This window comes from Oryx dammah, unplaced genomic scaffold (assembly GCF_014754425.2).
Source record: "Oryx dammah isolate SB20612 unplaced genomic scaffold, SCBI_Odam_1.1 HiC_scaffold_24, whole genome shotgun sequence".
In the NCBI taxonomy this organism is placed as follows: Eukaryota; Metazoa; Chordata; class Mammalia; order Artiodactyla; family Bovidae; genus Oryx; species Oryx dammah.
Genome location: NW_024070208.1, coordinates 15,280,964 through 15,307,768, shown reverse-complemented (window position 1 = coordinate 15,307,768; position 26,805 = coordinate 15,280,964). Strand labels below are relative to the sequence as shown.

At 41.1% G+C, this 26,805-nt stretch overlaps 1 protein-coding gene across 1 annotated transcript in view; it reads left to right on the top strand.

Annotated features, from left to right (window-relative positions):
* NUFIP1 (nuclear FMR1 interacting protein 1) overlaps positions 1–26,805 on the top strand; it is a 32,629-nt gene that overhangs the window by 3,351 nt on the left and 2,473 nt on the right. Inside the window, exons 4-8 of the mRNA XM_040267216.1 lie at positions 452–514; positions 1,154–1,230; positions 12,842–12,934; positions 16,383–16,576; positions 24,140–24,256. Coding sequence (XP_040123150.1) covers positions 452–514; positions 1,154–1,230; positions 12,842–12,934; positions 16,383–16,576; positions 24,140–24,256 — 544 coding nt within the window. The remainder of the gene's footprint in view (positions 1–451; positions 515–1,153; positions 1,231–12,841; positions 12,935–16,382; positions 16,577–24,139; positions 24,257–26,805) is intronic.

Below are 26,805 nucleotides of genomic sequence, written 5' to 3'. Positions count from 1 at the left end.
TTGAGGGTGGGAAGCTTCCACCTCAGGAGTTGGTGAGATGGCAGCAGAGGAGAAGGGAAGTCTGGCAGCTGTTGAGAAGTAAAAAAAGCTAGGAAGTTCTTAGGTAAGTGCTCTTCAGTTTGTAGGAGTCATGCTTGACTTTAGGAAATAAGAACGTTTTACAGCATTGCTGATGTCCTGTGTTCACTCAAATGGAGAAGTGAGTGCTATGTATTATTGTACTATATACCTTTAGAACGCAACTTGGTTTTGGAGTGAGTTTTGTCTTGCTGTTGACTGAACTGAACTGAACTGATTGTTGTAAGTATTCACGGATAATACCACATAGACAGGATACTAGGTAATAATGGCAGAATACGTCTGTATGTATAGTAGAAGGGTACGTTTTTTATAGGAAATGTTGAATTGAGTCTTTTTTTTTTTTTTTCTTACAAAAAAAAACTCCTTACAGTGCCCTGAGGTAGATTGCTCTTTTAGTGCACATGAGAAGATTGTCCAGTTCCACTGGAGGAATGTAAGTTGGTTTTTTTTTTAAATACATGCTCTTCTTATTTCATTGATCTGTTATCTTCATAGCACTTTATCTACATAGCCTAATAATAAGCAACATTCATGAGCCTTTGTACTTGATAAGGCATTTTTATAATCCATTATTCAGTGTCATCATCCACTGTGGACTAGATAAATCTTGGCCCTGTTTAAAAGATTTATAAAATGATTTACCCAGGGCCTCAGAACTCATTCTTGCACTTGGGTTTCGTAGCTGCAAATTCTGTGCTTGTTTTACTAAACTGCTGTTTCAGATTTTGTGTACTCATCATTTCTCTAGCTAACTCCCTCAACTATAGTCAGTCATATGAATATCTAATATTACTCAAGAAATTGATGACATTTGCTTTATAACTAAGATTATATAATGGCTTGCTTTTCTTTTTAATCAATAGCACTAAAGACATGAAAAAAATTACCCTTTTTTTCTCTAACGGAAAAGTCATAATAAGGATAGATAAAACCTGCTTGCTTAGTTTTAAAATTGTCTCTGCTAGTAAATGTACTGTTGGGTACAGCATCTTCATTATCTCCTATAATTCTTGAGATTTAGTCAAAAACATACAGTATGCTTCCTGATACTCAGCAGGCCTTTTCCCCTTAGATGCATGCTCCTGGTATGAAGAAAATCAAGTTAGACACTCCAGAGGAGATTGCAAGATGGAGGGAAGAAAGAAGAAAGTGAGTAAAGAGTTCAGAGCTTGTGCAGCAACTTTGTTTTATACCCTGGCGGGGCTGAGTACTTCAAAATAAAGACCATCTGGCCCTAAGGAACAATTTGAAAAAGGAAATTTGGTTTTTTATAGCATTGCGGATGTTCAGCTCAAAATGCAATGGCACACCACTCCAGTACTCTTGCCTGGAAAATCCCATGGATGGAGGAGCTTGGTGGGCTGCAGTCCATGAGGTCGCTGAGGTTTGGACACGACTCAGTGACTTCACTTTCACTTTTCACTTTCATGCATTGGAGAAGGAAATGGCAACCCACTCCAGTGTTCTTGCCTGGAGAATCCCAGGGACAGCGGAGCCTGGTGGGCTGCCGTCTATGGGGTTGCACAGAGTCGGACACGACTGAAGCGACTTCGCAGCAGCAGCAGCTCAAAATGGCCAGTCCTAACTTTTGTTGTTCTTCAGAATTGGCTTACAGTGACTTTGAGAGTATTGTTACTTGATGTATGATAATCACACAATTTTTATTGTAGTTTTGATTCATTGCATTCCCTTATAATCTTGCTGCTAGGAAATGGGACTGTCAACTGTATTATATGAGGCTATTATGAAATGTAGCTTTTGGTAGACCTAATAGAAACTCTTGATAAATAACTGATGTCATAATGGGTCTTTGCTCTTTGAGGGGAGCCACTATGTGCCCCCTCAGTTTGATGTTCAATACAAGGCAGTGATGGGTGGTGCTATTTAAAAAAAAAAAAAAGCATAATATTTTGCTATATTTATTGTTTTGATTATTTTTTTAAAAGTTGTTGAATGCTTGCAGTATGCTAGGCAGAGGGAGTATAGTGACAGAATAATACAAGTGCCTGTCCTTATTTATAAAAAGACAGGGGACTTCCCTGGCAGTCCAATAGTTAAGACTCCACGATCCCAATGCAGGCATCATGGGTTCGATCCCTGGTTGGGGAACTAAGATCTGGCATGCCACATGGCATGGCCTAAAAAAAAAAAAAAGCAAAGACAAGAAATGTTTTCCTGTAATTAAAGTCTTAAGAAATTTGAGCCTTACCATGACGACCTGTAGTTTTATACTTACCAGGGAGGAAAGCTTAGTAGGTATCTAATCAGAAATGGCAACCCACTCCAGTATTCTTGCCTGGAGAATCCCATGGACAGAGGAGACGGGCGGGCTACGGTTCATGGGGTTGCAAAGGGCTGGACATGACTGAAGCAACTTAACCACCATCTCCATCCAGAATCTACCAGTGAAAAATCCCATGAAGATGCTATTATATTGTCTTCTCAGGAAGGACCAGGATACCTCATCCTGAAGCACAAGACCAAATCAGAACTATTAGAGGGTGATCAGCTGCACTTTTAGGTCAATAGCTGTTTTTCTGGAATTAAAAAATGAGAGCTTGAGATAGCAGGTGGTTCTTTACTGCTGTTTAGTTGCTAAGTCGTGTCCAACTCTTTTGTGACCCCGTGGACTGTAGCCTGCCAGGCTCCTCTGTCCATGGGCTTCTCCAGGCAAGAATACTGGAGTGGGTTGCCCTTTCCTTCTCCAGGGATCTTCCCGACCCAGGGATCGAACCTGCGTTCGCTGCATCCCCTGCACTCTTTACCGCCGAGCCGCCAGGGAAGCCCTAGTTAGGAAGAGTTATCCTCAAAGGTCAAGATACTTAAAAACTTTTGACCAGCTGATAAAACTTGTTCTTAGTTCAGCTTTAAGTTTTCAACTTAAATCCACTGTACGTATGCCTACGTAGTGCTATGTCAGATGTTACACTGTTATGTGGAAAAGTGAGTTACTGCCCTTTAAAGCTTTACAGGTGATTCTGAGGAAAACCAGTGAAAAGGTTTAGAACCAACTGAGAACAAACAGCTTTCAGTAAATGCGTGTATGCTGCTGCTGCTGCTAAGTCACTTCATAGACGGCAGCCCACCAGGCTTCCCCGTCCTTGGGATTCTCCAGGCAAGAACACTGGAGTGGGTTGCCATTTTCTTCTCCAATGCCTGAAAGTGAAAAGTGAAAGTGAAGTCGCTCAGTCGTGTCTGACTCTTAGCGACCCCATGGACTGCAGCCTACCAGGCTCCTCCGTCCATGGGATTTTCCAGGCAAAAGTACTGGAGTGGGGTGCCATTGCCTTCTCCAATGCGTGTATAGATATCAGTTATTAATACTGTGCGCAGAGTTGGATGAGTTTGGACAACCAGAGGAAATAAACCTGGATCCAGCCAGTCAGCATGGACTCAATGGATTTAACAGAATTTCAAGAGCGTTTTTGGCCAACAAATGTAAGAATCTTGGCCACCAGGAGTAGGATGTACTAAAATGCCTTTTCCTTGTTATCTTCTGGCAGAATCTTATTTACCTTGTGAGACTTGCTTAAATGTCAAAAGTTTGTCACAATGACAAACTTCATTTGTCATTCTCTTCTTACTCTTCATTTCCTCTTAGCTCAGTGCTCTCGGAGCACCAGTCTGTAATGAGATAAGGAGCTTGTACCAGAATGTAAATCTGTACCTTACTCCCTTCATTGCGAAAGTCTTGGTAAGAAGAAGTAGTTAGCTAACCTAAGGATTTTGCTTAGGGACATAGTTGATTTATACCCTGGCCTAGGTGTAATGGATAGGCTGCCAGTCCATGGACCAACCTACTGTAAAGTATTGTTCACTACTTTCTGTATGAATACATAGCTCATTAATACAAACAGCAGTTTTTGCATTATAAGTGGCTCTAGTCTTAGACACCTTTGATTCTGCTGCCCTTTGTACAGTACCTGGAATTAAGTATGTAGAAAATAAGTATTTGTGGACTGAATGACTGTTAAATGGTTCAGTATGGGAAGAATCTGGTGGCTCAGATGGTAAAGAATCTGCCTGTAATGTAGGAGGCCCTGGTTTGGTCCCTAGGTCAGGAAGATCCCTGGAGAAGGCAAAAGCTGCCTACTCCAGGTTTCCTGTCTGGAGAGGAGCCTGGTGGGCTACAGCCATGGGTTCACAAAGACTCGGACACACCTGAGCAACTAACTTCAACTTAACATGAGAGGAACCAGTCTTGGCACTGATAAGAAGCCTTAGCCATGGCATAGTCAGACTTAGAAATCAAAGGAGTCGGGACCATGCCTTGATTTGACTTAGTGAAGAATTCGAAGCAGTGCGTGTAAAGTGTCTTATCTCCTCTAGGTGGCTTCTTTAGAGGTATAATGTTTTTCTCCTCGTGATTCCATGTCACTCTGGTTTTTTTGTTTGTTTTACTTGTTTGTTTATCTGTTGGTTGTATCTTTTTCTCATTATTTTGCATGGAGGAGTGCTCACTTCAGCAGCACATATGCTAAAGAATTATTTTGCACAGAGGAATAATCAAACAGGAAGAGTTAGCTCTACTTCCTGATACTTAGTTTTTGAGGCCCTGGTGATGATGGTATTGAAGATTATATCCTGTTAGATGGATTAGAAGTGTCCTACCTGCAAAAGTTTTTCCCCACTGACTTTCCTCTGACTTTGGTCAGTAGGAAGTTGTTGCAGCTCAGTGGTGCTAGCCAGTGTTGTGCTGATAGATGTTTAATTCTTTTGAGGAATGATACACTAGTTGGCAATGATTATGAAGCAACTTCCGGCTTCCCTGGTGGCTCAGAGAGTAAAGAATCTGCTTGCAGTTCTGGAGACCTGGGTTCGATTCCTAGGTTGGGAAGATCCCCTGGAGAAGGAAATGGCAACCTAACTCCAGTATTCTTGCCTGGAAAATCCCATGGACAGAGGAGCCTGGCGGGTTACAGTCCATGGGGTTCCAAAGAGTCGGACATGACTGAGCGACTAACACTACGCTCACATAAAGCTACTAAGAAGTTAACTGTGTAAGCTGTTTAATCTTTCAAGTTTGGAGTTCACTTAAGACAATAGGGAAGGTCTGAAATGAGTCACTGATTTGCCATCTTTGGTTCTTTTTATCTCTAGCAGTTGTTTAAATTAAATCATGTAAAACTGAGAAAGTTGGACCTATTATTAAACTTCTCCTCGGTCTATAGCTGTATTACTCTCCCCAAATTCTCCACTCCACCTTCCTGCTCAGCATATAAGTGGAAGGACCTCATCGAGTCTGGAGGAGTGGGGTGTTCCTTGACGAAGGGAGGTTGAGCTGAACTTAGACCTAGTTGGGAAGAAATAAGCGGGGGCAGGGACTAGTGCTCAGATGGGTTGGTATGAGCATCGGTAAGAGATGATAGCAGCTTTTGAGAGATGGCAGTTGTGGAGACAGAAAGAAGGAGGTGGATAGAGAACACTTGGGAGATGAAGATAGGCACTGTTTGGCAGTTGAATGATTGTGAGGTTGAGGAGGAAAGAGGTTTGGAGGAGACGTCCAGGTTCCTGGGGTGAGGTGGTGCCTGTGACTGAGACAGGGACCCTGGCAGAGGATGGGGTGTGGGGGTGTTGCTCTGAGACATCGCAGAGTATGAGGAGATTCCAAGACACCTGTTTGAAGGTGCTGTGTAGGCATTGTGACTCAGACCAGATGGGCTAGAGAGACATTTGAAAATCACGCAACCATGAATTCGGAAGACACTAGGAACTAAGTTCCCAATCAGGTCCAGGTTCAACTTGACCTCGCTTTGTCAAGGAACATCCCACCTTTCCAGACTAGATGAGGGCCTCCTTCTTATAGGCTGAAAAGGAGGGTGCTGTGGAGGATTGTGGGAGACTCAAACAGCTACAGAGTAGAAATTGAACAGTGGGTCCAGTTTTCTCAGTTTATATGAAAACTGGTTGGTTTTACTCACTGTCAAGCTCTCTTCCCTTTCTTCTCCACCTACAGAGAGAGGGTAGATAGTCTGACAGGGAGTGAAACCAAGCCTGCTGAGCAAGAGCCAGAGAAGGAGAAGAAGACTCAGAATGTAACCTGTTTTGGAAGCCAGGAGAGAGGAGGATTTCAAGACAGGAAATGTGGAGATCAGTGCAGATTGCTGTGGAAAGGTCAAATAAAACAAGCCCCCAGAGTGACTGGTTTTGCGACCTGTAGGGCCGCTTTGATGCGGATTTCAGAAGATTGCTCCTTGGCCCTTCTTGGGGTTTCCCACCGTCTGTCTCTGCAGCTTTCTGCAGCTCTCACACCCTTCTGCATGATTCTTAACAAGAGGGATTGCCATTGTCGTGGCCATTGGGGTTGTGGTTCCACCGGAAGTATGTATACTTTGAATTCCACTGACTTTTTGAGACTCACAGTTTACCGTAGAGTTCATACGGCACCTTTTTACCTTCCAGTTTCCAGGGTCCTTCATCTCCATGCAGTTTCTGCTGCTTACTTTCACGGTCGCACCGTGGATTTGATTTTCTGGACTTTTTGCCCCAGAAGTCCTAAAGTTGGGCTTACTCCTCTTTGGGCCTAACCTCTCTTCTGTTCAGCTCTCTCCCTGTCCCTTCTACCTCTGTGAATGGCACCGGTCCTGGACGAGTTGAGACCTCTCATCTCTTACCCCTCTTCCATCTTGGCCTCCTGACAAGTTGAAATCACTTCCACCCCTCTCAGCAGCTCAGCTTCTTCATTCTGTTGCCCTTCATCACACCCACTGGCAAAAATCTCAGCTCTGCCTCAGTTGCTCAGTGTTGTTGAAGAAAACCACACAGCTTAAGTGTGCTCTGCAGGTGAATATTCTGCAGTGTTATCACACTTAAGGAGTTGGCTTGACCAACAAGGTTAGGTTATTCTCTTTGCGTTTGCTGTTTTTTTCCATGCAAAATTAGATGCTAATATGCGTGTATTTCTTAGTTATATAGGTGACCATGTAGAAGAAAATTTAAAAATAAATTTGCTAAGCTGATTTTATTTTAGCCAACTGAAATGCCAGTGAAAACAGAATGCCTTGGAACTGACGGTGAGAGTAATGTGAGGTGGGGTTCATACGTCTCATCTTTTCTGATTAACCGCATATTGCTTGCTTATAGGAGCTCTTTGTCCCATCGTATCCCAAATGGGTTCTTTGAACTTTCACCTTCAGTTTTGATCATGCTGCTGCTTCTAGAAAAATCTTAACTTTTTCCAGCCTCGAAGTTCTGCTCACGGGTTTAGTCCAGCTGAAATCCTGCCAGCCTAAATTTGGGTGAATATTTTTCCTCATCCCGTCTAGAGTAATATCTTGTCCTTCTTTGAATATGGTATCCCCTCTGCCTATTTGGTGTAGACACCCCTTATTCTGGCCCGGTTGATGAACTTTTTTGCTTATGAGTCTTTAAAAAAATTTTACAATCTTTAGGAATGTTAATACCCACAGTTTATGTGACTGTTCATATCCCGTGGTGGCATAGATACAAGGGTTGGTTATAAATGTTAATGCTGGGAAAGATTGTAAGGCAGAAGGAGGAAAGGGCAGCAGAGGATGAGATGGTTAGGTAGCATTACCAACTCGGTGGGCGTGAATCTTAGCAAATTCTGGGAGATAGTGAAGTCCTGGAAAGAAGCCTGATGTGCTGCCAAGAGCTGGACAGGACTTAGCACCTGAACAATAACAACATAAAGGTTGATATATGTAAATGAGATTTGAAAATATTTTTATTGTGGGTGTAATTCTGTTTTGATACTTCAAAGTAAGCGGTTGGAGAAGTTGTACTGAGATTCATATTTTTAATTCATGTTATAAATTGTATATCTGTTAAAGAAATTGGGCAGTGTTGATCTGATTAGTGATGATAGTTGGAGTTAATATAACTAGTGGTACTTAAACCGCTGTGGTTTTGAACAGTAAATCCTCATCTCACAGGGCAAGTCGTCGCTGAGACAAAGCAGGCTGGTGTGTGCTTGGAGGCGTTGCTCTCTGCAGTAGCTCCTCCTGTGAAGCAGAGCTCTGCCACCTTGTGGTTTTTGTGCCGCAGGTGCTTTAAAGGAAAAAGTTCACTGGCTCGAGAAATTTACGGAACATGTGAACTGGCTTAGGTAGTGTATGTTTATATGAAGTCCCTGGTGGAAGACCAGTTTGGTTTGCTAATATAATCAAGAAATCTCAGCCACCTTTGAATGTATGTTGATATACATTATAGCTTTGAGTAACTTCCTGACAAGAGTTTAGTTTGAAATTAGAGGTAAACTTTCAGTATTTGGGGCTTCCCAAGAAAACTAAGATCATGGCATCCGGTCCCATCACTTCATGGCAAATAGATGGGGAAACAGTGGAAACAGTGGCTGACTTTATTTTGGGGGGCTCCAAAATCACTGCCAATGTTGATTGCAGCCATGAAATTAAAAGACACTTACTCCTTAGAAGGAGAGTTATGACCAACCTAGACAGCATATTAAAAAGCAGAGACATTGCTTTGTCAACAAAGGTCCGTCTAGTCAAGGCTTTGGTTTTTCCAGTGGTCATATATGGATGTGAGAGTTGGACTATAAAGAAAGCTGATCACCGAGGAATTGATGCTTTTGAACTGTGGTGTTGGAAAAGACTGTTGAGAGTCCCTTGGACTGCAAGGAGATCCAACCAGTCCATCCTAAAGGAGATCAGTCCTGGGTGTTCATTGGAAGGACTGATGTTGAAGCTGAAACTCCAATACTTTGGCCACCTGATGCAAAGAGCTGACTCTTCTGAAAAGACCCTAATGCTAGGAAAGATTGAGGGCAGGAGGAGAAGGGGACGACAGAGGATGAGATGGTTGGATGGCCTCACCGACTCAATGGACGTGAGTTTGAGTGAACTCCAGGTGTTGGTGATGGACAGGGAGGCCTGGCGTGATGCAGTTCATGGGGTTGCAGAGTCGGACACTACTTAGTGACTGAACTGAAGTGGTGCTCGTGGTAAAGAGTCCACCTGCCAGTGCAGGAGACGTAAGAGACACAGGTTTGATCCCTGAGCCAGGAAGATCCCCTGGAGGAGGGCATGGCAACCCACTCTAGTATTCTTGCCTGGAGAATCCCATGGACAAAGGAGCCTGGTGGGTTACAGTCCATAGAGTTGCAAAGAGTTGGACACAACTGAGGTGGCTTAGCACAGCATGACATTCAGTATTTCAAAAGGCAAAGATTATTTTATATATGACCAAGGTTACTGAAAAACAGGAGTAGACCCTTGCCCTTAAGACCCTCACTCTAATAGGAGATGTAGGAAGATCTATAAATCGTCAGGAGACCACAGGCAACAGAAGTTTTCATTTTTGCCATGTAGGGCTAACACTGTCAGTCAAGGGATATCTGGTGTCTCTGGAAGGCAGAGCAATCAGATCATTTTGTAAGACTTCTTGTAAGAGGGGTCATGCCACCCCTCTCCCCACCCCAATATGTCTTAAGGTGGTGTTTATTCTTTTTTAATGTGTAGTTCCGACAAACATACGAAGCTCTGTTCAGTTAAAAACCTTAAGGCTTTCCACTAATAATCTGCAAAAAAAAGAAATCGCAGCCAAAAAAACTCAAAGTGATTCTTTCTTCATTCCCATCTTCTGGGGGTACAAATGCTGTATGATTTGGCATTAGGGAAAATTGAGAGGTTCATTTCCAAAACCTGGCTTTTCAAGACTGAAACCCACTTCACAGCAGATGGGCTGTCCACTAGGTGGAGTAGTTCTCTGTTATTTATTGAAGCAGTTAACTGGCTCTGAGGAAACGCTTAACAGTTGTGCCCCCAGTTCTTGCAGAATTCCAGCAGCGGGGGTGTGCTCCTGAAGAATGCTACATCTTTTTGAAGTTTGAAAAGACTTTGAAATAAAAATGTAGTTGGGTTGAAGCAGCTGTGGTTCAGTGAGAGTCCAGAGGGATTTTGTTTTTCTAGAGAACAAGCTTAAGGGAAAAGCCAGTGAGTGGGTGGAGATTTGAGAAGGAAAGGGTAACATGTAACCAGCATGAGATGTGCCAAGACAATGATTGGTTCTGTGTTGCCCATTTATTGACTCTGGGGCTTAAGAGCTGTCACTGGAGGTTTATGGCCTAGGCAAGGGGAAGGCAAAGAGGAGTTAAGAAGTGAAAGAGAAAAAGGAAAAAAGTTATAGTTTCAGGGTCAGTTCCTTTTGGGGTGTTGGGGAAAGATGGAAATAGGGAGAAAAGTGATAAAAATAGAGAGACCAACTGTGAAAATATCACTTCTCACAGTCTTTATAGCTTCATAACATCCGTTCTTTACCAGGAGATATTGAACTAAGCTTTATCATTATGTAACTGTGCAGTCAGTGTAAGACCATTTGTGATATTTTTTCCAACGGTTTGCTGTGTGTTTGTGTACTTTAGAAACCTGAACTGTGCCTCTGTCCAAGATCCAGGCTTTTCCTTAATCTTGTATCTCAGTAGTATGTTGCCGGAAGGAGCTTCCTGATGATCGTATGTACAACTAGGTCTTATGTTCCTGGATTCCCATTTTGGGGAAAAATCTGCTTTCTAGTACCCTTGTTTTCTGTAGTTTTTAGTCTCTGTGTACAGAAGAGTGGCATAACTTTGGGGAAGAAAGTTTTATTTAAGCACTGAAAAACAGAATCTTAAAACTTTGGGAGGGTTAGAATCAGCCACTACCTTTAGGAAAGTGATAACTTTAATCAGCCAGAAAGAAAAAGTGAGCTGTTTTTAAAAGACTTCCACCAAAGGAGTTTCCACAACATTCTTGCTGTCTCATTTACAGGGTTCTTTCTTGTATCTCACCTGAAATCCACTTGCTGTAACAAATTCTGCATATTCCTTATCATTGAGAAGCACTTCCACACCGCCTGCTTATTCACGCAGCACTGTAGGACCAAGTTCTTGGTTTAGCTGTAGTCCAACATGTTAAGTTAGGGTCGGTTTGCAATACTCAGAAGAGAAATGTTAAAGAAATAGAAGCAGTAAGAATAAGTGAATTTCAGAGATGTGAGAAAGTGTTGAGTAGCTGTGTGTTACATGTCTAGACACTGGGGGGCCTGTGAAAGTCATCACCTTTTCCCTCATCATCTCTGCTTATGTGGAGTTTGTTTTCAGATGGCGAACAGCTGTCGGCCATCTTCTCTGTAAGATTGTGGTGGTTTTGTCACTTTTCTTTCTTTTAAAGGCTGCAAGTTGTTCCAGTTCCTTTCATCTTTCTTCGGAGGTTTTATTTTTCATCCTGTTAATCATCTGTGAGTCCCTTCTGAATCCTTCCCAAGTTTGATTTTTCCTCAACATTCCTTTTCAGTTCAGCAGCGCAAAGCTGGCTGTATCACCCTGAGAGTTTCTGATCCCTTCTGAGTGTCGTGAGAGGAGGACTTCACACTCGTACCTGTGCTGGAGTCCTTGTGTTTGCTTTCTGAAAGTGTAGTCATGCGGTGCTGACGGGCTGTCCGATTTTTATCTCCTGTGACCTTGGTCTTTTCCTCTTATGTTTATTTATAGCTTGTACATTAATCATGTTTTATTTATGAAGTTTATTTTTCTTGGCTGGGTAGATTGCTTTGTTCTGTCCTCACTGAAATCCATTGCTTTTTTTTTCCTAATTACTTCACCACTTACTCAATGTCATTTCCATTCTTATCTTCCAATGTGCCCAGCCCATGAGCTTCATATTGTCTGAGCTGTGCACGTCAGTGATGCAGATGTTGTAAAAAGAAGGGTGGAAACAGTGTCCTCGAGATAATGGCCGAACACGGTGTGTTGATGTTTCTCGGAATTCATTCTGGTGAGCAGCCAGGCTGAGTGGTAGGAGAGCTGTCCGTGTTCGCCCTCCTAGGATCTGCTCCTCTCACCACCAATGTTTGGTGCCTCCGTTTCCACACAGCTGTGCCAAGGAACAAAGAAAGCTTTGTCGGAGCAATTCATCTTGCACGCTGCTGTCAGATTTAATCTCACCCACTGCCTTGTTCATCTCTCTCCCTGTTCAAAATTTTCAGTGGCTCCCCATCACCCCTGAATCAAAAATAGGCTTTCTAGTCTGGCATTCAAGGCACATTTGGGCCCCAGCCTCCCTTTCTGGTCTGATTGCCTGTAACTGTTTCATCCGAAATGAACCGCTTGCCACTCCCTGGATATCTCTCACACTTTTAGACCTTGGTTTGTCTGCGTTGTCTGCTCTGCTTAGAACACTGCCACTCTCCCATTGGATTGTGTCTGTTAACACATTTAAGGGCAGTGTCTTTCGTGTTCCTTTCTCTTTGGATTTCTTCATCTAGATAAAGATCTTTCCTCCCCACCCTCCAATCTTTGTGCTCCCAAGGGGGTGCTTATTTTATTTTGTACCTTGTTATAGTTGTTCTTTAGAAATAACCATGCTTTTCTTGTCCTTCCTGGTAGACTGTTTATTTTTTGAGAAGTGTCTCTTCCTTATCTTGGTAACTTTGGATATACCTACTAGTATGTGTTTGCGTAAGTACATGCCTAAGAAAATACATTTTTTTCTTACAGTATTTATGGATATGTGCCAAATATGTGAATTATATCCATTTCAGCACATTATATATTTGACTTGCATTCTGTTCTAAGTTCCTTACCTGGTAGCAGACTGGTAGTAGAGTTTGTGGACTGGCCACTGGTCTGCATCATTGTAGACCTACTTTTTTTACCAAAAAAAATCTAGAAGGAATTAAAAGTTTATATTAATTTATTGTATTTTTAGTTAAACCAAAACTGTTAAATGCAGCAGTTGCTTGACTGCATAATTAAAACTGTACTCTAAAAGCACTTTTATAATGGATTCTTATTGTTTTCTAGAAACTACCCAACTCTAGCTAATATTGAAAGGAAGAAAAAGTTAAAACTTGAAAAGGAAAAGAGAGGAGCGGTGTTGACGACGACACAGTATGGGTAAGTTCCTGAAAATCGCTTGCACTCTCAATGCTCGTTTTAAATGAATGTACATTCTTACAAATAATAAAAAGAGGACACACCCAAATCCTAAAACCTCTATATTTTCAATTCTGAAATTTTTGCTTTTGTAACTTCTTCGCTGAATTTTTAAAATTATATTTTAAAATAATATACCTATACTCATAGGTATAGTGTGAGTATAATAATATGCTATACTCATATGGTTTTCAAAATGATCTGTAGTAACAGGTCTTTTCTGTCTTTGTCCCCTGGCTGAGCAGTTCTCCTTCCCAGAGACAACCCGTTTCGCCTTTCTCGAGATGTCCCATTTGTATACAGCACATACATAATAGTCTCTTCTGTTCTTTTCCTTTTCAATACGGTCCTCCGTCTTGCTTTTTTTAGCCAAATAATGAATAGTCCTGTATTAATATATAAACAAGACTCCTCATTCTCTGGGTGTGTAGGAAGGGTAGGAATATCCCCACAAGGTTGTCTTTTGTTTTTTTTTTTCCTTAAACCAATTCTCTGTTAACAGACATTCATTTTCAATCTTTTACTAATAAAAAGTTGCCCTTATTGCCCTGTACATACATTTTACACGTGCAGATATTTCTGAGGGTAGGTTCCTAGAGGTGGAGTTGCTGAGTCAAAGACATGTATTCATAATATTGATAGCTAACTGCCAAACATCCGTCACAGAAGCTATCCCAGTTTACTCTCCCAGCAACAGTGTATGAGACGTCTCATTTTCCCAGGACCTCACCTTCACAGAACTTTCCCATTTTATTTTGTATCATGTACAACTCAGTGAATTCATCCATGCACACGTACCTACATACCCGTGTAACTTTCACATGGATTAATGATATATAGGATGTATTTACCTCACAGAGCTTTTCTCTCTTAGGCCTTCCTACCTAGTTCCATGCCTCCCCACAAAGGTAACCTCTTTTGAGTAATATCATCATAGATTTATTTTACCTGTTCTTGGAACCTTGTATGAAAGTGAAATTCGCTCATTTGTGTTCAGCTCTTTGCGACCCCAAGGAATGGAATTCTCCAGGCCAGAATACTGGAGTAGTTTATTCCTTCTCCTGGAGTGGGTAGCCTATTCCTTCTCCAGGGGATACTCCCAACCCAGAGATCGAACCCAGGCCTCCCACATTGCAGGCGGATTCTTTAGCAGTTGAGCCCTAGGGAAGCAGAACCTTGTCTAAGTGGAATCACATAGTCTATCTTCTTTGGTGTAGTTTCTATGGCTCAAAATTATTTTGTGCTGTTCATCGGTATTGTTGTATGTAGCTGTAAATCCATTCTTAATCCATTCTGCTGTATAGAACTCAGCTATGAGAATATATCTGGGTTGGCCAAAAAGTTCACTCTGGTTTTCCTGTAAGATGGGACGGAAAAAACGGAACAAACTTTTGGCTGTGCCAATATATTCATTCTGCTATTGGACACTTGGGTTGTTTCCACTTTGGACTATTATGAGTAAAGCTGCTATGAACATTCTTTTAAGTGTCTTTTGTGGACGTAAGTACTTGCTTACTGTGTGTTTAGTTATGATAGACACAGGCAGTTTTCTGAAATGGTTGTACTGATTTATATGCCTCCTGCTGCTGCTGCTGTGCCTCTGCATCTAATTTCTCTGTGTCCTGTTCAATATGCGGTATTGTTATACGTTATACCTTTTCCTCACATCATGCCGTTTCCCTCATGACTAATGATGTTGGACATCTTTTTATATGCTTATTGGTCATTTTGATAATTCTCTTGTGAAGTGCCAGTTCAAATCTTTGACTGTTTTTTAATAGAGTTGCTTTTCTTGATTTGTAGGAGTTACTTACTTACGTTCAAGTCACTTTTTGTATAGAGTATAGGTGGTGCAGATACAGTCTTGCAACTTGTGGCTTGCCTTTTTACTCTTAGTAGGTGTCTTTTTTTTTTTTTTTTTTCCTCTCATCACACGTATCTGGGGTCAGTTGGGGGATATCTGCTGATCTTGACAGAGTCACAGCCAGGGGTCGGTTAGCTGATGGGCAGGGTGCCTGTGTAGTTAACCATTTCTCGTAGCCTTCATTCTTGAGTGTAGATCATCTTTCTATCTGATACTATTTTTCTTTTGCCTAAAAGACTTCCTTTAACATTTCTTATAGTGAGGGCGTGCTGAAGACTTCCTTCAGCTTTGTGTGTCTGAAGAGATCTTTATTTTGCCTTCTTATTTGAAAGATAATTTTGCTAGATATGCAGTTCTAGGTTAATGGTGTTTTTGATATTTACAGTACTTTAAAGATGTTGCCCCACTGTTTTCTTAGTTGCATGGTTTCCAAGAGAAATCTGCTGTTACCATTACCTTGTTCCTCTGTGTAAATACCTTTTATCTCTGGTTGCTTTTAAGATTTTCTTTTCATCACTACCTTTAAGTTTATTATTATATGCCTTAGTGTTATTTTCTTACCTTGTATTATTGTCCATTGAGAATATATGTAATGAACCTTTTTTCAAAAGGTCTTTTTTTTCCCTGCGCATAGTTTACATAAGCATGTGCTCACATAATTATTTGTTTTCCTCTTAAGTGTAGTAATTAAAGTGGTTTGAGAGGGCACTTGATTTGAGCTAGCTGTGAAATTGTGCTTGGTCTATGATCTTTAAGTTTATCTCCCTGTAACATGAAGAGAATAATAATTGAGTTGGCCAAAATGTTTGTTTGGGTTTTTCCGTAATGTGTTATTGCCACCCCAACCTTTTTGCCACCCCAATACCTGTCTAATCAAGGAGTTATCAAGAAGCTCAAACAAGAAACAAGGTAGTGTGTTTGTAAAATCATCAGAAACTTTAAGGCTCCTTAAAATTAAGTAGATAAGAGTTAACACACTTCGTAAAGTCTAAGGAATATCTTGTGTGCTAAGTCGCTTCAGTCTTGTCCAGCTCTTTGCAACCCTGTGGACTGTAGCCTGCCAGGCTCCTCTGTCCATGGGATTCTGCAGACAAGAATACTGGAGTGGGTTGCTGTGCCCTCCTCCAGGGGATCGTCCAGATCCAGGGCTGGAACCCACACCCGCACTGGCAGGTGGGTTCTTTAACACTAGGGCCACCTGGGAAGCTCCGAGGAACATTTTACTTTATGTATAATAGGAATGAAAAAATGCTGCCAATTAAACTCACTTGCTGTTGATTGTACAACAGAGCCCAATTTACAGGGATTAAATTATGGGAAGGAAATGTGCAATTTGGAATTGATAAAGTATGATATATTTGTGTTTTCATTTAATGTTCTGTCTTTGGAAGCCATTGAGTTTATTTTTTTCTAATCTCTTTAGTGTAGTAGGTGACAAGTAATTGATTTGACAGTTAAGTTTCTTTTGCATTCAGTAATCTTTTTCAAATTTTTCTTGAAAGGTCAGTGCCTTTTATATTAAGAATTGCATTTTTGTTATTGCAGCAAGATGAAGGGGATGACCAGACATTCGCAGATGGCAAAAATCCAAAGTCCTGGCAGACATCACAAATGGAAAAATGGCCATGCTGAACAGGGAACAGCTGCTGGGTCAGGCAGTCGCTTGGGTGATGTGAAGCCTGAAAGTCCACGTGAGGCAAATTCAGACCCCCTGGGTGTTTTGGTAAACACTGATTCTGGTAAGCTAAATAGGAAAACACCGTGTTTTTAAGAGTATAGCCAATGATGCAGAAGTTGCTTCTTCACATTCTTGTTTGTGGAGAGTTCAGTGGCAAAAATGTAAAAAAGTAGAATGATGCTTTTGTTCCTAATAGGAGTGTCTTATTTAAAACCTCACTTTAAGAAACTTTTTATTAATCTTGGGAATGAATGCATGAAGCAGGCAGAATGTGGGAGAAAGATTATATTTATTGGGTAATTTGCATAGTATCATATAATCTTGGAAATATCTTAAGACTGTTTTGAATGGGTTGATGCTGTGAATTCAGATTTACACCATTAGATGAATTTTCCCACCTAGAAAGCAGTAATTCCAAGGGAAGCCAGTATTTTTGCTGCTCAGCATGAACCTGGTCTCTTTGGGTAAATAACATTAATTCAGTATGTTAAATAATACTGTTCTTCTTCACAGCATAGAATATATTTGTATGTCTTGAGTTCCCTCTAGAATTTAGGATATAAGTTTACTCTTGCTTACAAGTTGAAAAATTAAAGGACAGAAATGTTGCTGTCATAGAAAGATATCATTCAGCCTCTAAGGCTTCATTTCTTTTCTGAAAAATGAAAACATCAATGTAAATATTTTACCATCTTTCTTTCCAGTAACAAGGTGTGAGGCTTTATCTAGTTGCTAGTGCTTCTTCTTCTGCAAAGGCGTGTTACCAGTGAGTGGACTGATCAGTGATTGTTGTAGGTTTGCCAGCAGGCCCTGCTCAGCTTGGAGGAAGGTGGCTTCTACGATAATCACACAGCAGATTATTGAACTTAAAGGATGGGAAGAAATGGGCGGGGACGTGGTAACTGCTTCACTGACTAAATCAGGATGGAAAAAGATCTTGGCATAAGGAGATGTTGGGCTAAGAATGACAAGATAAAATTCAGTAATAATAAATAGTAATAAATAAATATAAATATATATTTATATGTAAATATAAAAATAATAAATAGCAATAATAAATATTTTAACAGCAACTAACACTTGTTAAGTAAGGTACTTAACCGTGCTCTAAGTGCTTTGTATATAGTAGCTCTTTGCTTCATAACGACCTTTCACGGGCATGCAGTTGCTGCTGCCGTTTTTGAACCGAGGAACTTAGAGTCACTTACCTTCGTCATGCTGCTAGTTAGTGACAGAGTCAGAGTTAGGAGTCTTCCTTCTAGTACACGGCACTACCTCCAAATGTGAAGTCTGAATCTGGCCCCAAAAAGCGAATCTGTGTGGTATGGGTCTAGGAGAGGTGAGATGTGAAAGAGAGTTTTAAAAAAGCATCTTCTTGTCCTTGCCGATAGCGAGGAAAAGGCAGAAGACATTTGGGCCCATGGCTCAGTTTACTCTTGGGTACTAATTTTTTTTTTTTCCTTCGAAAAGTGTTGGAGAGTGCTCACATACTTATTCAAGCTTACAGCTTGTGACCTTGATGAAATACAGTCTGTGCCTAAATAGAAACTTCCACGTCATTAAAATACTTGAAACACAAATATGAAGATTACTGTTATAAACATTAACTAACTTGAAAATTACATAATTCTTTGCTTTATGCAACTTTCTAAATGAACATTTGAAGGGTTCTGTAATGTTGAATCAGTTCAGTTCAGTCGCTCAGTTGTGTCCCACTCTTTGCGACCCCATGAATCACAGCACACCAGGCCTCCCTGTCCATCACCAACTCTCAGAGTTCACTCAGACTCACGTCCATCGAGTCAGTGATGCCATCCAGCCATCTCATCCTCTGTCGTCCCCTTCTCCTCCTGCCTCCAATCCCTCCCAGCATCACAGTCTTTTCCAAAGAGTCAACTCTTCTCATGAGGTGGCCAAAGTACTGGAGCTTCAGCTTTAGCATCATTCCTTCCAAAGAAATCCCAGAGTTGATCTCCTTCAGAATGGACTGGTTGGACCTCCTTGCAGTCCAAGGGACTCTCAAGAGCCTTCTCCAACACCACAGTTCAAAAGCATCAATTCTTCGGCACTCAGCCTTCTTCACAGTCCAGCTCTCACATCCATACATGACCGCAGGAAAAACCATAGCCTTAACTAGACAGACCTTAGTCGGCAAAGTAATGTCTCTGCTTTTGAATATGCTATCTAGGTTGGTCATAACTTTTCTTCCAAGGAGTAAGCGTCTTTTAATTTCATGGCTGCAGTCACCATCTGCAGTGATTTTGGAGCCCCCCAAAATAAAGCCTGACACTGTTTCCACTGTTTCCCCATCTATTTCCCATGAAGTGATGGGACCAGATGCCATGATCTTCGTTTTCTAAATGTTGAGCTTTAAGCCAACTTTTTCACTCTCCTCTTTCACTTTCATCAAGATGCTTTTTAGTTCCTCTTCACTTTCTGCCATAAGGGTGGTGTCATCTGCATATCCGAGGTTATTCATATTCCTCTTGGCAGTCTTGATTCCAGTTTGTGTTTTTTTCCAGTCCAGTGTTTCTCATGATGTACTCTGCATAAAAGTTAAATAAGTCTTTGCCTTCATATTGTTAGCTCTGGTTGGGCAATTCTGTTTTTCCATTTTTTAAAGAAGTGTTTCAGTGTGTGCTAGTCTGGTGAAGCACTAACGGAAAGATGACTGTATTACACTTGCCTGTATTTAAGCCTGTATCTAGATCTTCGAGACACTTTAGACCCGAGAAACAGTAGTTAAATGCCTTTCATCCTAATAATAGAAAGCATTCAGTCAGGTTCCTAGGAGCAGTTGAGTGAGAGATATCAAGTCATTTTGTTGTGGCTTAATGTTGAAATCCTTACTTTTGTCAAGGTAAGAGATGAACATGTAAGGCATGAATACAAAAATACTAAAAGTAAGCTATAAACTTGTGATGTTGTTCTTTGAGGAAATTAGAATACCAACAATCAAATTATGGTTGCTGGATTTTGTAGGAAAGCTCCATTTAAATTCCCCTTATCCTTTACTTGGGATTTCTTCTGGACTTTTACGCTTTACAAATCTAAGTTTTCGAGCACTGGTTTTTCAACTTTCCACTCCCAAGTATAGCTCCAGGAAAGCACATGTGTCCTTTTTTCACATACGCTAAGTATTCTCGGCGTCTCAATTCTCCAGTTATCAGTTTTACCTTGTTTAGAGAGACTTCCTTCACATGAACCAGACTCACATGTGGTGTGTCCCCAGAGCATGACTGAAGGTAATGAAATAGGAAAAGAGCTGTTTGTTTGTGTGAACTTCTAGCTCTTGCCCTGAGGAAGGCAGTCAGGAGTAGTGAGCTGTAGGGCACTCCTAGTAATGAGTACACCAGCCACCAGGTTGTGGTTTTAACATCTGTCTAAAATTCTTTGCTCGTCCTTATTCCAAGAGATAGAGCTTAATTTCCGTCCCCTTGAATGTGGGCTGGACTTAGTGACTTGTTTCTAGAAATCGAATAAGGAAAGAGAAGAATAGTAACTTTATGGTGGGGACCACCAAGTGTCACGGCTGACGTCACCAGTAACGAGTTGGTGTGTACCCCCTGATGCATGACGAGAAGGACACTACCTAAAATCCATAAGCTTGGTCTCATCATCAGAAAACATCAGACCCAGCTAAGGGATATTCTGCAGTAATTGACCAGTAGTTTTTAAAAGTCAAGTTTGTGAAAGGCAATACTGAAGAACTGTCACAGATTGAAAGAAGACACAGATCAAGGAGTCGGAGACTGAGCGTATGTGCTATGGTGGATTGACTCCTAGAGCAGAAAAAGGACATTAGTGGAAAAACTGGTGAGATTACGACACAGTCTGTAGTTCAGGTGGTGGTACTATCCCAGTGTTCATTTGTTAGCTGTGGTTAATGCACTGTGGTTATGTAAGATGTTAATATTAGGGGAAGCTAGGTGAAGGGTTCATGGAAAATCTTGGCACTAGCTTTGCAACGCTTGTGTAAATCTAAAATGGATTCAAAATATAAAGTCTAGAGAAAAAGGAAGGCAGGAAGAAGGGTTGATATGTAGGCCAATTAAAGCTGTGCAGTCCGCTTCCTGAATTGTGAGGAAATACTTGCCTCCACGTTTCATTTTCCTGTGTTTTCTTTATAATTCATTTTCTGATTATAAAAATGGTGCAAAAAATAGAAGGAAAAAAATAGGAAAAACATAAAATAAAAAGCAGTATACTTCCTTAATGTATGGAGACAGTCACTGCTCACATTTTATATCCCTCAGTATTTTTCTTAGATACATATATGTGATTTTTTAAGAAAAATAGAATCATTTTATTGAAAAAAAGAAATAGTCTCTGAATCCAGATGAAGCCAGGTTTCTGTTATGGCCCCACCTTGGCATAGTTCTGTCATTCTGTTCCAGCTACCCGTTTTGAACTTGTCCTTATTTAACTCATTCATGCAACAGTTTGTTCTTCAAATATTTGTTGAGCATTTATGTACTGTTCTAGGCTCAGAGGATACAGTATACTGAACAAAGCCAAACCCCTTCTCTCTTGTACCTTATGTTCTGCTTGGGGAAGCTACAGTAAATAAATATGGGTTGATATCCTTCATGAGGACGAGTAACGCCAAGGAAGAGGACTGAGAATGGCAGCTGGAGAAAGGAGTGTGCTATTTAGTATAATTAGCAAAGGCATCTCTGATAAGGGGATACTAAGAGATCTGAGTGAAATTAGGAGCTGAGACCTGAGAGTTTTCCAAGCAGAGAAAGCAACAAGTGCAAACACCCCATGGGGAGAGCATGCTTTGTGTACTTCGGGAACAACAGGGTTGGAGTGGAGTAAGGCAGGAAGAAAGTGGTGAAGGATCAGCTCGAATAGGGTCTTGTCTAAGGCAGGAGAGGACTTGGGACTTGACTCTGAGGTTGAGCAGAGAGGTGATGTGATGTGTTAGAGTGGCGAATGGACTACAGAGGTGGGCAGAGGATATCAGGCTGTTCTTTTAGGAGGATGCTAGAGCTGTCTGGGTAAGAAATGTTGGCTTGGATTGCCATTGCAGGAGTGAAGTAATCAGTGTGATTCTGGATGTATGTTCAAAACAGGTTTTGCTGTAACCATTGAAAAGAGCTGGCATTGACTGAGATGGAGGCCGACTGGCAGGCATGTTTGGAGGAGAAGTCAAGTGTTTTTTGTTTTTGGGCATGCTAACCTTTGAGATGCCTGTTTGATATCTAAGTAGAGATGTTGAACAATTAGTTTGTTCTGGGCTTTAGGGGAAAACGGAAGGTATACAGTTGTGATTTATTGGCCTCTAAATCGTACTTTAAGATTTGAGATACAGTGAAATCATAAGAGGAGAAAGAGGCACAGAGGGAAAGGTTATTGAGGATTGGACCCAGGGACAACTCAAGAAATTTGAAGTTGGTCAATGAAGAGAATTTAGTAGGGAGACTTAAATTCTGGGAAAGGAGAGCCAAGTGAAAGGGTTCTGGAAGTCACATGAAGGTCTCCCGTTGACCTTGAACAATCGCAGAGGTTAGGAGTGCCAGCCCCCAACGTGCTTGAAAACTCGAGTCTAACCTGTAGTTTGCCTTTCATGTAATGTGGTTCTTTTGCATCCACAGCCCTGGATCCATGGATTCAGCTAATTGCAGGTTGGTTTCAGTAGTATTTCGTATTGAAAAATACCTGTGTGTAAGTGGACCTAGGAGCTTCAAGCCTGTGTTGCTCAAGGGTCAGTCGTACTGTCAGATGTTGTCACTAGGTTAAATAAGATGAACACCAACAAGTGACCTCTAGACTTGGCAACACAGAAGAATCCGGTGAACTTGGAAGAAAAAGTTCACTGGTGTGGTGGGCCTGAAAGACAGATTGAAGTAGATTCTAGAGGGTCAGATAGTTGTAGGAAATTTCAGGCCCAAGCGACTTCCCTGTGAGTTATATAAATAGTTGGGATTTTGCTCTGAAAGGCAACAGAGAAATGGGCTGTAGCTGAAAGACATTTCTTGGCATTATTCTTGACCATAGAGAGAGTTTGGTAGGACGACTTAATTTTCAGAAGACTTTATATATTTGTAGGAGATATTCTACCCCACTAGTTAATACTTGGGATTTAGAGTCAGGTAGCCAGGATTCAGACACGACTGAGCGACTTCACTTTCAGTTTTCACTTTCATGCACTGGAGATGGAAATGGCAACCCACTCCAGTGTTCTTGCCTGGAGAATCCCAGGGACGGGATCCTGGTGGGCTGCCATCTATGGGGTCGCACAGAGTCAGACATGACTGACGTGACTTAGCAGCAGCAGCAGCAGCCAGGATTTAAATTTGACCCAGCTGTTGTATTGTTCTGTTACCTGAGGGATCATCCAGTTCAGATTCTCTTGAGTTTTTTTTTATCCCCTGTAATTAATAGTGAAGGTGATACTTCAAAAGGGTTAAATGAGCTCTTGCTTTTAAAGAGCATTATTTAGTCATCTGTATTGTACTTTCTGGTGCTTCTACATTTTGGCATATCATCATTTAAGCAATGAGACGAACAGTCTCCACACTAATAATGTTGCAGATTCTGTTTTATCCACTAGTCATTTATAGATAAAACTGCATATTTCCAATTCCCCTTTATTAATTCAGGAGAAAAGATAAGAAGTTGGCTCCGAATTGACAAGGAGCGGTTTCTGGAGTGGGTGTTGGGCAGTGTGGATTGGTAGAGAGAGGCTCTCACTTCACGTACCGGAAGGTGGTAGTTCTATACTCGCTTCCTTTTTCCTGCGGGCATGCTTCGGTTTCCCTTAGACTGACTTGGTGAACGTTCAGTACTGTCTTGAAACATTTTCTATTGGTTGTGGGTTGAGCTGGTTCATTACACAAGCAAGTTATTGTCTTCATTCTTCCGTCAGGCACTACTGACTTGTTCAGAATAAATGTAATACACTTTCAGAGGTGCCAAAAATAAACGCAATAGGTGGTGTCCTGGGGCTACAACTAAACTTTCTGGGCTCTGATCAAACACTTTACCTTTGGCAGGCTCTTAGTACTCGCTGAATTCTCGTACTTGGCTTGTTTACTTAAGTTCTTAGAAGTTCTAAATAATAAAAATTTAGGGCAGATTCAGTGAAGCGTTATGTTTATGCCTTTAACTGTAGAAAGGTTGAAATACCACTTGTACCCTCTAAACCAGTCTTAAAAAGAGTGGCCATTTATATTTTATTTACTCCAAATCTGATTTTCAGAGTCCATGATCCTAGTCCAGTGATGTTAAATGCATTTATGGCCTTCCTGGTACTGTAATAAAATTAATTAATAGCATAAAGTAAAATAATTAATAACAAAGACTGTATAATTCATTTAGAGAAGACTCAAGTTCCATAACCAGTGAAACATGCTAAGAGACTTGAGTTGCATATAGCTTCCATTTGCCTCTCTCTCTGTTTTCTCTTTGGGGCAGATAGCTTCTCTGACTGTAAAGATTTAAACCAAGGGGAAATTTTTCAAGTCTCCGGGGTTTCTTTTTCAGGAAGACTGAGGAAATGATCAGAAAGAGCTTTCTTTTCACTAACACATGAGGGAGTCGGGGGCTGTCAGCTTTCTTTTTTATGCTGGTAGATATTTTTGATGTACAGTTTCATTCTCAGTGCTTCCTGTTTCAGAGTCTGACAAAGAGGAGAAACCACAGAGTGCTGTCATACCCAAGGAAGTGACCCCAGCGCTGTGCTCCCTGATGAGCAGCTACGGTGGCCTCTCGGGGTCAGAGAGTGAGCCGGAAGGTGAGCCTGGCTCCAGGTGGTAACAGTGGGTGTGGATCGTTCCGTTGTTGCCTTTGACGGACACTGCATCAGGAGCATCCTTTCACGTGTATGTGTCTGAGGACGAGATGTGTCATGCACATTCTTTAGTTGAGCCTCAGATTCCTTTCTCATTTGATTCAGAAGTTAACATGGGATGAAGGGAGGTGGGAGAGATGGAGAACTGTGTTGCTTCTCTAGGAGAAAGGGGTAAAATAACATAATGAAGGAAGAGGAAGGGGAAGAGATAATATCCACTAGTGAAATCAGAGAAGATTCTAAAAGATAAAGCAAAGGAAGTTAATTACTTCTTCCCACTCTCAAGAACCCTTGTCTTAACATGTTTCACACCTTTTGAAGCTGGAGAGAGGTCCTTTATGACAAAGAGGATGGTAAAATTCCTTACCTGTATATGGGGCATTACTCCTTATAGAGCACATTTACCTAAACTGTCTCATTCAGAGAACACAGGAATCGAATATGCTTGTGTTGCATCAGCTGGTGTTTTTTTTTTTTTTTTAAGCTGGTGTATTTTAAAGGTTGGGAGACATGGAATCCTTTTGATAGTGTTTCTGAGAAGTTAACGTTATTCGGGATACAGGTTTTAACCTTAAAAGATGATGACAAACTCCCCCTCCCCCCAAAAAAAGCAATGGTGATAAACCAACTCAATATCCAGCGTCTCTTTTAGGGCCTCCTAAAAGGGCTACGAGTAGGCTTGGCAGTATGGGCAACTCAAGCCAAGGTTCACGTCAGTAACCCAGCGTTTGTTTAGTGAATAACCGTATGTCCTGTTGCGCCTCTGAACCTGGCTCTGCATGGTCGTTATATCTGGGCTTCACCAGCCGCGCGAGAATTCCGAGTGTGTGTCTCAGGTGGGTCATCACAGTAGGGGCTCTACCTAAGACAGGAATAGAGGGTCTTCAAAGTGAAAATGTAGGATGAAAGGGAGATTTAAATGTAATTGGATAAAGATGGCAGGACTTTTAATGTTGACTAAACCAGAGAAAATCAATGTTTATTTAGTTGGAAGATGCTGAAGAAGGAAGAGTTGGGCTTTAATATGAAAGTTAAGGTTTAGATCTGGGTATCTATAACATGAGGTTTTTTTTTTTTTTCTGTTTTTGAAAGGTAAAGCTTTACTATGGTAACTGGTTAAAGGCTACTTGAATTTTGAAATATAATCTATTTTGGCTTTATCAGAGGAGTCCTTTACAGATGGTTGCCTCTTCTTCTTTTTTATTTTTTTGAATTTTAAGAAAACCAGTATTTAGTTCCTTACTCTTGTTTCCAGTTCACTGATATGAAGATGAAGTTATTCTTTAAACACATATTATATTTCCTGCTTATCTTGTGTATTTATGACAGGTGAAAGCAAAGAAAGCTATTACCAGATTACTGAATCCCATAAAAACAAGCCATACAAATGCTTTCCTCTCTCATTCCTAAGATAAGATATTTAATAGTTTTATACTCATGTCTTCATTTTGAGACTGCCACTTTGAGAAGGCAGAGAGGAAACTGGAAGGGATCAAGGTTTCAGCCCTTTATTTTATAGACGCTGAAGCTTCAAGAGGATATACTGGCAAAACTAATATGTGGCAAAGCTGACGTAAAGCTTAGGTCTAAAGAAGCCAACTATATTGCCTTCCATTACGTCTTTCTTTGTGTGGCAATAGGTGGTGCATAGCTGTTCTTTTGACTTTGTATGAATTCAGTTTGACTGATTGTCTAATATGTCCTGCCTTCAGGAAAAAGTCCTTGCTTCACATTCCTAAGCCTTAAGAATTATTTTATGTAATTTGAATTTACTTTTATTAAGCCATCCAGGTCACTAGCAGATTTCTAGCTTGCAGTGTTACTGGGCTATAGGTTGGGATAGGATATTGACACAGCAGGACTTTGCAATAAGTAAAACAAGGAAATAAAGTGAGCCTTCTCTGAGCCAGTAGCATCTCTGTTGTTTTTGTTTTAGTCGCTAAGTCATGTCCTACTTTTGTGACCCCATGGACTATAGCCCGCTAGGCTTCTCTCTCCATAGGATTTCACAGGCAAGAAAATTGGAGTGGGTTGCCATTTGCTACTCAAGGGGATCTTCCCAACCCAGGGATCAAACCTGCATCTCCTGGAGTTCCTGCATTTCAGGCGGATTCTTTACAGCTGACCCACTGAGGAAGCCTTTGGTTATTAACCATTAGTATGGTTATTAACTGTATACTAATTTCAGTATGATGTCTCAGGGAATAGGGAGGCCTGAGGAGGAGGAGGAGGAGAGAGAGAGGAGAATGGCAAGTAGGTGGAGCAGTCAGACCATAACATTGTTAAATTGATTGTCTTACATGGACATGGTTCATGGTGACCCAAAACAGTTACAATAGTAGTATCAAAGATCAGTGATTACACATGCCCACAACATATAATGACAGTGAAAGTTTGAGACATTGAGAAAAATGAATATGATGCAGAGACACGAACAAACTGTTGGAAAAATGAATATGATGCAGAGACACGAACAAACTGTTGGAAAAATG